The sequence below is a fragment of the Rhinoraja longicauda genome, chromosome 42 (assembly GCF_053455715.1).
Source record: "Rhinoraja longicauda isolate Sanriku21f chromosome 42, sRhiLon1.1, whole genome shotgun sequence".
NCBI classification, from domain to species: Eukaryota; Metazoa; Chordata; class Chondrichthyes; order Rajiformes; family Arhynchobatidae; genus Rhinoraja; species Rhinoraja longicauda.
In genome coordinates, this window is record NC_135994.1 from 5,825,651 (window position 1) to 5,838,339 (window position 12,689).

Consider the following 12,689-nt stretch of genomic DNA (forward strand, 5'->3'; position numbering starts at 1 on the left):
CGGTGTAAACCAGCATCTGCAGTTCCTCCCTACACACTTTCAATCAGGATAGGGGCACAGACAAGGGGCATTCAGCCCATGAAGTCTACTCTTTTGCAGAGCAATCGAGTCAATCCCTCCCCCCCTGCCTTTGTTCATGTTCTCGCCTTTAGATATGTAGACAATTCTCCTTTGAAAGGTCCCATTATATTTGCATCCACCACCCTTGGGCATTACATTTAACTTCTTAACACACCATGTACAAACAAAATTCTCCCTCACGCCTTCTGCCAATGACTTAAATTTGTGCCCTTTGTTCAATTGTCTTTCACCCATAGTGAAGAGTTTCTAATTAGTCTGTATAATCCTTCCTAAATTCAAACAGCTCTGACGTACAGCATCACAGTGGAAGAAATAGCAAGAGTGGCCTAATTGGCCTTTCTAACTTGCTCTACTATTTAAGGTCATGGTCAGTCTTCTACTGCAATGTCATTCTGCTGCACTATCCTCAGATTGTAACCCCTGCACTGGATTTCTCAGCCAGAGGAGACATCCTCCCTGCATCATGCCTCAGGAACTCATATTATTTTGTACGATTCAAACGAGTTACATATAGTACAGAAACAGGCCCTTCAACCCAACTCGTCCATGCCAACCAAGATGCCCCATCTAAGCTTGTCCAACCTGCCTGTGCTTGGCCCATATCCCTCTAAGCCTTTCCTATCCATGTACCTGTACACGTGTACTTAAAAAAAAAAAGTTTAGTGTAGTTTAGAGATAGAGCATGGAAACAGGCCCTTTGGCCCACCAAGTCCACGCCGACTATCGATGAAGTGTCTTTTAAATGTTATTGTATCTGCCTCAAATATCTCCTCTGGCAGTGTGTTCATGTACCCTCTGAGTGAAAAAGTTGCTCCTCAGGCTCCTATTAAATTTTTCCTTTCCCACCTTAAACCTATGCCCTGTGGTTTTTAAATATAGACATAGAAAATAGGTGCAGGAGTAGGCCATTCGGCCCTTTGAGCCAGCACCGCCATTCAATATGATCACGGCTGATCATCCACAATCAGTACCCCGTTCCTGCTTTCTCCCCATATCCCTTGATCCGGAAGGGTCTCGACCCGAAACGTCACCATTCCTTCTCTCCCGAGACGCTGCCTGACCCGCTGAGTTACTCCAGCATCATGTGTCTACCAGAGATCTGCAGCAGCTGCTTTGAAAGAACCCTTGGCAAGGAGGTAGAGTCACCTACACCCTTGTCTCTATGGAGAAGGCTTTAAAACTTCAGGTACATCACTCAGGAGGGTTCAGGTGGAACGTAATGACCAAAAACTCTTGGTCATTACTTCTTCTACCACTAAGGCACAGAATGAATGAGCAGTCAAATGCTAGGAACAGCATTCTCTGTTGGGTGTTGTACATTATATGGACCTTCAGGTAGGGTATGAAAGGCCTGCAGTATTTTGATTTTTGAAGGTACCATGCCCAGCTCCTGATATCAGCAGGGCACCCCATTAAATAGTTTGGGGATGGGGGGGGGGGGGATGGGGGACAAACAATGTGTAATGTGCTCCTAGTTCTACAAAAATTGGTCCACAACAGTCGTCGTAGGGAACTCTCTGCTCTAATAAACATCAGCACGCAGAAATTGAAGTAATTACAACGCTTTGCCAGGGAAGCATCAGACACCATATGTGAAATGTATAAAAGCGCTTGGGCCTGGCACAGATTCAAACAAAAATTATCTCTATCATGATCTACTAGAGCCAAAAATCAAAATTAGACCAAGTAGTGTCCAAAACAACTGAAGCAATTCGATTCAGTTTCTAGACAGGTGTGCACAGGACAGATTCGGAAAGGTGTTTAAATAAACTGTTGACGTATTCTCACCTTAATAAGTAGAGGAATCAAGAACAAAAGGAAGCAATGGGCCATGTTTAACCTCAATAAAACACTAATTTGGTTACATCCACAGTACTATCTTCACATCTCTCCTAAAGTGCAGCATCAGAACGGGACGTTCAAGGAAAAGGTGGTGGGTGGGTGTATGGAATGAGCTGCCAGGGGAGGTAGTTGAGGCAGGTGCAATAACAACATTTAAAAGAGAGAGACTTAGACAGGTACATGGATAGGAAAGCTTTAGAGGGAGATGGCCAAATGGGATTAGCTTAGATGAGGCATCTTGGTCTGCATGGATAAATTGGGCAGGTGTTTCCTTGCTGTGTGACCCCACGACTCTAAAAGACGAACTGCAGTTCAACTTCCTCATGTCCAATACCACACACATTGAGAAGCAGTGGTTCCTGTCCTTCGTACAGTGAAGGTTAAAGGATTTAATAGATGTGCTCAAAACCACAAAGGGTCCCTTGTTCCCTTTAGCAGATGGCTTGAGAACCAAAGCATGAGAACCAAGACACGAGGAAAAAAATAACATCGCGATGATCTGGAATGGATATTTGAGATGGTGGACAGATTCAAACATGGTTTTCAAATTAAGACACAAATTGCTGGAGTATCTCAGGAGGCCAGGCAGCATCTCTGGAGAACTTGGATCGGTGATGTTTCAAGTCGGGGCCCTACTTGGACAAGCACTTGGAAAAAAATATATTAGAGTTCCAGAGTTGGGGAGTAGAACAAGCTCAGGCTCAATTACCCAAATAGCCTCCCGTGTACAATTCTGTAACTTAACCGCACATGCAAACTCTGTGTCCTTGGTTACACCCTGATAAAGCTGAGCCAGTTCTGTGTGCTGGAAGGAATGGGCCAAGCAATAGCACAAGAATTAGAATAAAAGGGTGGGAGATAGATAACAAGGTTAAAAACAAAATAGGGAGCAAGGGAAAGAAGTTTGGAGAGTTAATCCAGTACTCTGTGCCTTTTTGTTTTGTAAACTAGCATCGGCAGTTCTTTATATCTCCTCTCTGGGACTAGTTTAAAATGGCATTATGGTTGCCACAGGCATCGCAGGCTGAAAGGCCTGTTGTTGTGCCGTAGTTCCTCCTTCTATGATAGTCTGACATTAAAAGTTTGCAAACTATTCTTTCCAAAAGCAGCAATACCAAATGAACGACTGTTGGCAGACAGCCTTGACCCTTATTTTTCAGTCATAGGAATGCTCCAAGATGTTTATTTTAGATACACCAAATCAAACGAGGACCAGACTTCAATTTTGCCAGTATAATTCAAAAATGAAACACATTTCAAGGCCAGTTGTCCCGTGTGTTAAAAGTTGTGTTACTTCATCATCAGCACAGGTTTCTCAGTGCTGACACTTTTTAATTTTTTTTGAAAGCCACAAATGATCTTACCCCAACAAATACCCAAAAGTGGGCATAGGAGCAAAGAAGAAAAATGTTACAATATTATCAGAGTTTAGAAAATGGGAAAATTCACAGAACACTGAAAAGGACAAATTGGTCCGCATAGAGCAAAAATATGTTTTAAAATCTTGGATAGCTGTAGTCCAAAACTCGGGTCTGTTGAAGTTGGGGAGAAAAGCGAGCAGTGGGTATAGAAAAACAAAATCTGATCTGAGTCAAAGAACAGATTCATGTAGGACTCGAAGTGAAGTCGAAAGGTAGTAGTGGGTGCTGATGACAAGTTTACGGAGAAGAAACTAATTGATGAATTAAAATAAAACTAAAATGACATCGTCCTCACAGGCGATACATTCAACAACCAAAAGAAAATCAGCTTTTGCACTGCAAAAGGATTGAAGATTTCGAGCAGTGCTGATAACCTGGAGGAAGTTGATTAATGCAGTGACAAATCATAAGGAAAATAGTACTGTACAACACGTACAAAATTACTCACCTGAATGCAAGTGATCATTTTAACTCACAAAAAATGCTACCTTTTCCAGAGATATATTTATGGATGTTGACAAGGCCAGTTTTTCAGCCTATCCCCACTTGACCAAGAAAGTGGTGGTAATCCACTTTCCTGAAACACTGCAGTCAGCATGGTGAAGGTACTCCCAAATGCCGTGAGGATTCAGACCATGCAACGCTTTAGAAATCTAATCTCAACCAAGGTGGGGGGGAACAACTTGATCAGGTGAAGCATTAAACGAGATAGTGTATGATAAAAAAAGTCCAAGTGTTTTACTTCATCTGAAAATCTTAGGCTGTACTTTATGAATACAATATTTAAATGCAAGACTGCAATGATGAATACAGAGCAAGCATGCACCAATGGTTAAGAAACCAGAGATTTTCATTCGGAGTGCAATATTACCTGAAGCTTCATCAATACCTTCTGCTGGAAGGCTGCAATGACTGCCTTACCCCATAGGAACGGCAACCAGAACAGAAAGAGGTTTAAAAATAAATGCCCGTGTGGGTATTTATTCACAAAATGCTGGAGTAACTCAGCAGGTCAAGCAGCATCTCAGGAGAGAAAGAATGGGTGACGTTTCGGGTCGAGACCCTTCTTTAGACTCGACCCGAAACATCACCCATTCCTTCTCTCCTGAGATGCTGCCTGACCTGCTGAGTTACTCCAGCATTTTGTGAATAAATACCTTCGATTTGTACCAGCATCTGCAGTTATTTTCTTACAATGCCCATGTGGGAGTACATATCCTAGTCTGCATTAGTGGTGCTGAAGAGGAGATAGTCGAAACCTTCAAATTCTTAGGTGTAAATATCACCAATTTGTTCTGGTCCAACCACACTGATGCCATGGCCAAGATAGCACACCAATGCCTCTACTTCTTTAGCAGGTTTAGGAAGTCCAGTATGTCCCCAATAACCCTCACCAACGTCTATAGACGTGCCGTAGAAAGTATTTTATCGAGATGCATCACAGCATGGATTGGAAACAGCTCCGTCCAACATCGCAAGAAATTGCAGAGAGCTGTGGACGTAGCCCAGACCATCTTGCAAATCAACCTCCCTGCCATTGCCTTCATCTACACTTCATGCTGACTCGGCATGGCCACGAACATAATCAAGGACCAGTCTCACTCCCTCTTCTGCCCTCTCCCATCAGGGAGGAGCTACACAAGTTTGAAGACACACATCTCCAGATTCGGGGACAGTTTCTCCTCAGGTGTTATCAGGCAGATGAACCATCCTATCACCAGCTAAAGTAGTCCTGACCTCCCATCCATCTCATTTGAGGCCTTTGAACCATCTTTACTCGGACTTTATCTTGCACTAAATGTTATACCAGTTATTCTGTATCTGTACACTGTGATTGTAATCATGCGTAATCTTTCTGCTAACTGGGAAGCACACAACAAAAGCTTTTCACTGTACCTTGATGTACTATAAACTAAAACTAGTTGTCTTTTCCGCTCCCAGGTTTTGAACTCATTTTCGTCCCGCCCTTCCCAGTTCTAAGGTAGACACAATTCCATCGTAATAAGGCACAAATTCTCCCCTCCCCCATTACGTAGCAAGTGTCTGGCTGGACCAGACCGATTGCGATCTGATGACTGCTGTTTGCGACTGGGAACAAATGCTTAGCTGGCTGCTGGCTTGCGATTCTGCCAAATGTTCTGCCACTGGAGGTGCTTGATCCAGCTTTTTGCAGCATCTGATTCCGTGGTTTCAATTTGGTTTGTCGGATCAGAATGGCTCAACTGATCTTCCAAGCAACTGAAACAAATGACACAACCAGCACTAAGGAAGCAACAACTGGACGGCACCACTGATCCGTCCAGGTTTGCCAACACTGGTCAATTGCTGCCTTGGGAGTTTGAAATTAATTTGCCGATTTAGCAGAACTGTTGCAATTGCAATGGATGGCAGAAGCGGTTGCATTCAGAGCTTGAAATAAAAAATGCACAAGCTGCAAAGGAGTGGCCAAATGCAATCTGCTGCAAGAGAGATTTTAGCCACGAAGAGAAGAGATTGGGCAAAACAACTCAGGAAAGATATAATGGATTAGAAGGTGCACCAGAATATTAGAGCTAAAGGGTTAAATTAAGATATAATGCGTAGATTAGGCCTGTATTCTCTTGAATAGAGAAAATGAAGGGGTATTCTGCCCAGGGTGTTTTAAGATCACTTGGAAGTACAGAAGAAGGGGCAATCACTTAAAATTTAAACAAAAGACAAAATGCTGGAGGAACTCAGCGGGTCAGGCAGCATCTGTGGAGCGAATGGACAGACGATGTTTTAGGACAGGAGAAGTGTCCCGATCCAAAACGTCGTCTGCCCATTCCCTCCACAGTTGCTGCCGGGTCCACTGAGGTCCTCCAACAATTTGCATTTTGCTCAAGTTTCCAGCATCTGCAGATCTTTGCACCTCCACCTGAAACTTAAAGCTGCGCAGATGAAGGGTGAAGCACCTCTCCACACAATAGAAGACATCTTGGAACTTAGAGATCTTAGAAGGCTGCCGCGGCCAGGGATCAATTCAAAGCTTCAAATGGAAACTGATGGATTATCATTAGGCTACAAGGGTTACAGAACCAAAGTAGGCTAATGGAGTGAATACAGAATCAAACGCAACAGGCCTAAAAATCTGAATAACCTACTCTGTTCCAGGAGTCATCCTTAATTGTCCTCAAGGTGATGGTAAGCCATCTTCTCGAACCATTATTATTGTGAGAATGTGCCAAGTGCTCTCAAGTTAGAAGTTCTAGAACGTGATCTAATTAGGATGAACGAACAGCAATGCACTGCCAAATCAGAATGGCACAAGGCTCGGAGGCTGTGTTTTCATGCACCTGCTACACATGCTTTTGGTTGGCGGACGTTCAGTGCTTGAGAGCAGATTTTGAGGATGCCTTGGCAAGTTGCTTCAGGGCATCCAGTGGCTAGAACTAACTGCAACCACAATGCACTGATGGAGGAAGCGAGAGGATTATAGGTATATAATATAGGTATACATCAGTGCAGTCGATCTCCCCACATTTTCAGCAGCACTTGCAACCGTGACAGAACACTGCAGAAATCTCCGTTATTGAAAACGGGGATGGTTTTGGCAGCACGGGGAACTGGAGACATCATGTCCTGAAGTACTTGCAATGCAATTGCACCATTAAAGTAATTCTACCAGTACCTGGTGTGAATGTGCCTGTGACTGAAGTAGTTGTTGTTCTCAGCCCGAGATCACCCAGCTCCTTTGGCAGATCTGAGGGCATGTTACTCATGGCAGGAGCACTTGGAGCTGAAAGAGGAACCTACAAAGAAACGAAGCTTTAGAACTTAACCCTGCATGTGTCATCACCGACATGGCACCGTGAAAGGAGGAATAAGTGCACGCATCTGGCCCCAGGCAGAATGGCTTCCAAGCTCACTTGTACAGGTGCTCCTCAACTTACGACGGGGTTGTGTTCCGACAAACCCAACGGAAACCAAAAATATCGTAAGTCGAAAATGCATTTAATACTCCCGGAAGCCTCCTCGCTAACCGGCGCGTGCGCCCAGGAGGCCGTGTGAGTGACGCTGCTGCAGCCGCAGCGGCGGCGGGTAAATGTTGATCCTGTGGCCGGGCTGAGGAAATAACGGGCGGCAACGGCGGAGGTCTGCCAGCCCGGGAAAAGATCAAAATTCAAAGTATGGTTTGAAATGGATGTGTATGAATTTTGCACCATTGTAAAGTCGAAACATGGTAAGTTGAGGAGCACCTGTACTGACTTGGGTTTCCTTGTCTCTAAAAGAATAATCAATTAATACTCGACCACTATGGAATTCACGCGCAATACGTCGAACAGAAGCAGCTATGAAAATCATTATTGCCATGTTTTACATAGCATGGATCATGGAGGAATCTGCTGTTTGATCCTTGCCTCCATAATCCACACCTTGGACCCAATTCACTGCAAAACCATTACTTGCCTGCTGTGCAGAGTGCTGCATTTTGCGCCTTGGCACCAATTTGAGCGCAGAAGGTCATTCAATGAGATGTGCAATCATAGGACAGTACTGTACAAGTAGTGTTCACCCGGCCCACTGAGACAGTAGCAGCTCTTTTAGAGTGCAATCCAAACGGTTCCATGCCTCTCCCCATATTGCAGCAGTTCTTCCCCTCCTTGTGCTCAAAGTATTTATCTAATTCTCCTCAAGCCCATCTCTTTATCAGACAGTCCATTTCAATTCTTCAATTCCTAAACAACCATTGCATACAAGAGTTTCGCCTCGTGTCAGGAAGTCTTGATGCAACTCTACAGGACTTTGGTTAGGCCGCATTTGGATTATTGCATGCACTTCTGGTCACCCCATCCATCAGGCGCAGCCTGGAACGTGGCAACTTCAACAGCCTGACCACGGTGGAAGACGGCAGGGGAAGAGAAAAGACATTCTGGCCTTCCATCACAGTGAGGAGGTGACTGGAGGAGACTCACTGTGATGGATGTTTCTTTTTTTTGGTTTTGTGTTGGTTTGTAATTGTGTGTGAAATTGCTTATTTTTATTGCTCTTATTGTTGGACTGAGGGTAATGGAATCTTGCCCAATTGCTCTTATTGTTGGACTGTGGGTAATGGAATCTCGTCCAAAAGACTTGTTTTTTTGGATGACAATAATTCTGATTCTGATGGCTTTGGAGAGGGTGCAGAGATTTACCAGAATGCTGCCTGGACTAAAGGGTTTCAGCGACATGGAGAGGTTGTTTAGACTTGGATTGTTTGCTCTGGAAACGTCAAAGATTGAAGGAAGACGCATCTACAATTGTGAGAGGCATAGTTAGAGTAGACAGTCAGAACCTTTCTCCCCCCTAATGTGGAAGTGTCCAACACTAGAGGGCATAGCTATCAGGCGAGAGGGGGAAAGGTTAATGGAGACGTAGAGGGCAAGTTCTTTTCTTTTTTTATTAAAGTTCTTTAATAAGACCAATTCTTTTTTAATTTATTAAAGTTTATGACAGTGCAGAAGGAACAGGAAGTTCTTCCTGTACTAGCACAGAATAAAGGCAGTAAATAAACAAGAGCCTCGTGAACAAGCCACAGGATGGCACTGTGGTACAGCTAACAGACCTCACAGCGCCGGGTAACCGGGTTCAGCCCCGACCTCGGGAGATTTATGGAGTTTGCACTTTCTCACCGCGACTGCAAAGGTTTCCCCCAAATGTTCCATTTTCCTCCCACATCGCAAATATGTGCAGGTTGATGGGTTAATTGGGTTCTGCACATTGCACCTTGTGTGAATGCGAGTGATAGAGTTGATCAAAATGTGGAAACCATTTTAAATAAGGGACCGATGTTGGACAAGTGAAAATGGGCGATTGATGCTCGACACGGACTCAAGGGAAGGCCCCGTTTCCATGCTGTATCTCTCTCTACGAGAGATGCAAAACGTACCTGTTCCTTTTCTCCACAGATGCTGCCTGACCCGCTGAGTTACTCCAGCATTTTGCGTCTATTTCCCAAGTGCCAAGCAGGCAGGAGTCACAGAGTTACTCAAATTGGAACCAAGTCTCTCTGATCTAAAGCGAACAGCCTTTAAGAGTGCTCAGGATGGATCCCAGGCAGCGCCGGAGTCTCAGGTTGATCCTGACTACGGGTGCTGCACTGTACGGAGTTTGTACTTTCTCCCCGTGGGTTTTCTCCGAGATCTTCGGTTTCCTCCCACACTCCAAAGACGTGCAGGTTTGTAGGTTAATTGGCTGGGCAAATATAAAAATTGTCCCTAGTGGGTGTAGGAAAGTGTTAATGTGCAGGGATCGCTGGGCGGCGCGGACCCGGTGGGCCGAAGGGCCTGTTTCTGCGCTGTATCTCTAAATCTAAATCTAAAATCAACACTATGCAAGACGGGGCAATGCTTTTTCTTTTACCCTCCATTCTGAACAGCTAATATTGGCCAGTGATGCAACCCCTTCTCACCATGCAGTGATCATTAATGTGCAAACGCCAACCACCTTTGCATGCGTTGACAAAACGCACATAACAGCAATAATATTCCACCATCACGGTGTCAGCGTTCATAACAATTTCACCTCCATGCTGTTATTAAAAGTTACATGCAAAGCTTTCTAGCAGCAAAAAAAGGGACAAAATGTTTCTCAGTCTCAGGCAGGTCAGCTAATCCCATCGTAGGTCTCAGCATCCTGAAGTGGGGGGACGGACTGCTGGGGTGAAAGGAAGGAGGCTGCAGAATGAAGGCTTGCTTTTTGATAACTATCCAGTGATGCTTGCTGTGCTGGTGAGCTTCAGACAAGTACAAAGTCAAATTCAGTTGGGCTCTTTCCTTAATTAAATCGCATGGCAACACCCAACTGTCGAGGATCGAAGAATGGTAAAAGCTTTTCACTGTACCTCGGTACACATGACAGTAAACTAAACTAAACTAAACTGATTAGCGAGTCAGGCCAGGTTTTAGAGTACTAGCTGTACACATGGAGGGAAGAACCCAAGAACCTGCAACTTCCGGACAAACTATCCCTTAATTCTGCAAAACAAATCAAGCACACACTACAAAACTAGCCTGAGCATTCCAAAACCCATTTATATCATACTAATTACTCACTGTACCAAATTTGACAACATGTTCCAGAACTATTCAGGACAGGAAAAAAACATGTGGAAGGTTTATCCTGTGCCTTTCTTGAAATGGACAACAGCCACATACCACTTATAATGTGTGGTTGCCATTCGGCCAAATGCACACAAGCACCAGGCCAATATTGAGCAGGTTGCATAATGATAAAAAAGAAAATTAGTTGGCATGTGCTCATTGAATTTCCCCTTCCACAGTTGTCTATCCATTCCCTCCATAATTGTTGCCTGGCCAGCTGAATTACTCCGGTACGTTGTGTTTGCTTAAGATTCCAGCATCTGCAGTCCCTTATATCCGCGTTACTTCAGCAACACCTCCCCACTGCTTCATACAATCTACTTACTGCCTACCACATAGTGCCTCTCCCAAAAAGAAGGCTTCACGTAGGATGAATTGCAGTAATGTGCACTATTGATCACATCAGTGAATACAGCAGCTCTTTGCGCAAAGCAAAATCCCACAAACTGCAGCAGCACAGATGACTAATGCAGCCATTTAGGTGTAAGCGGTTGACGTTCATAAGTCCACAGGAGCAGAATTAGGCCATCTGGCCCATCGAGTCTACTCTGTCATTCAATCACGACTGATCTATCTTTCCCTCTCAACCCCATTCTCCTGCCTTTTCCCCATAACCTCCTCATGAAGGAAGAACATTGGACACTATCAGAATTCCATGCTTTTCTTCGAACGAAATGCATTTTAAATATCCACCCGAATCATCAGAGCAAGCAAAGAAAACACAGGCAGCCTTGGTTTAAATCTCCCATCAAATCTAAATGTGATTAGGAACACATTGCTAGATTAGAGTAAAACCAAATAAAGAATTGTGCTGAACTGCCAAATTGCAAAACTATCGTACAAACGGTAACAATGTCACCACCAGGTATCTGCTTGCTCATAGTGGAAGAGATTAAACATTCAATTAACACACAAGTTCTTAGTGCTTACCATAGGACTCGAAGGCAGGTTAGCTCGGAGAACTGGAGTTACCTTCCTCTCCATTAGCTGCTTGTGGATCGGTATCCGGTGCAGGTATCCATAGCCAATCCCACAGCCCAGGCTGGGAAAAAAGGTACAAGCGATTTAAACCATGCGCATTAAGCTTTCACAAACTCAACATCAATTACATGTGGTGAAGCTATCCCATATAAAAGGTACAGGCAGTCTCCGGGTTACGGAAGGGGAACTGTCTGTAAACCGATTGCAATGAATAATTCCAATAAGGGTTGATAAGTATGAATCTAGGATTTATTGTCTTCCCCTGTGTAGTTACAATGGAATGGAATCAAAAGCCCCACATCCAATGGCCAGTTCCAATGGCCTTAAAGGTGTCGCACAGAGCGCATTGCAGTGAATTATCTCAGAATTACAGGTCCTATTTATGATGCGGATGCAAGGACAAGCAGATGCTGGTTTACAGAAAAAGACACAAAGTGCTGGAGTAATTCAGCGGGACAGGCAGCATCTCTGGAGAACAGGGCTAGGTGACGTTTCACAGAGTGCTGGAGTAACTCAGCGGGACAGGCAGCATCTCTGGAGAACAGGGCTAGGTGACGTTTCACAGAGTGCTGGAGTAACTCAGCGGGTCAGGCAGCATCTGTGGAGAACATGGATAGGTGACGTTTCACAGAGTGTTGGAGTAACTCAGCGGGTCAGGCAGCATCTGTGGAGAACGTGGATAGGTGACGTTTTACAGAGTGCTGGAGTAACTCAGCGGGACAGGCAGCATCTCTGGAGAACATGGATAGGTGACGTTTCAGGTTGGGACCCTTCTTCAGACATTGGGGGGGGGGGGGGGAGAAGAACGCTGAAGAGAGAAGGGGCAGGTAAAAACCAAGAAGGTAATAGGTTGATGTTAGGAAGGAGCTGCAGATGCTGGTTTAAACCGAAGATAGACACAAAATGCTGGAGTAACTCAGCGGGTCAGGCATCATCTGTGGAGAACATGGATAGGTGACGTTTCACAGAGTGCTGGAGTAATTCAGCGGGACAGACAGCATCTCTGGAGAACATGGAGAGGTGATGTTTTGGGTCCAGACCCTTCTTCAGGTAATAGGTTGATACAGGTGAGGGAGGTTTTTGATAGACAGATCGTGGACAAAGACATCAATGAAAAGAGATGATGTCCTTTTGTCTCATTTCATGTCTCATATCCTTTCCGTCATTTCATCACCCGTCTTTGTCCACCAGCTGCCTATCAAAATTCCCCTTCACCTGTATCTGCCCATTACCTACCAGGCTTTGTCCTGCCCTCCTCTCTTCC

At 44.6% G+C, this 12,689-nt stretch overlaps 1 protein-coding gene across 1 annotated transcript in view; it reads right to left on the minus strand.

Moving 5' to 3' along the window:
* LOC144611953 (Golgi reassembly-stacking protein 2-like) overlaps positions 1–12,689 on the minus strand; it is a 40,905-nt gene that overhangs the window by 7,447 nt on the left and 20,769 nt on the right. Inside the window, exons 6-7 of the mRNA XM_078431311.1 lie at positions 11,375–11,486; positions 6,994–7,114 (exon numbers count right to left, since the gene is read on the minus strand). Coding sequence (XP_078287437.1) covers positions 6,994–7,114; positions 11,375–11,486 — 233 coding nt within the window. The remainder of the gene's footprint in view (positions 1–6,993; positions 7,115–11,374; positions 11,487–12,689) is intronic.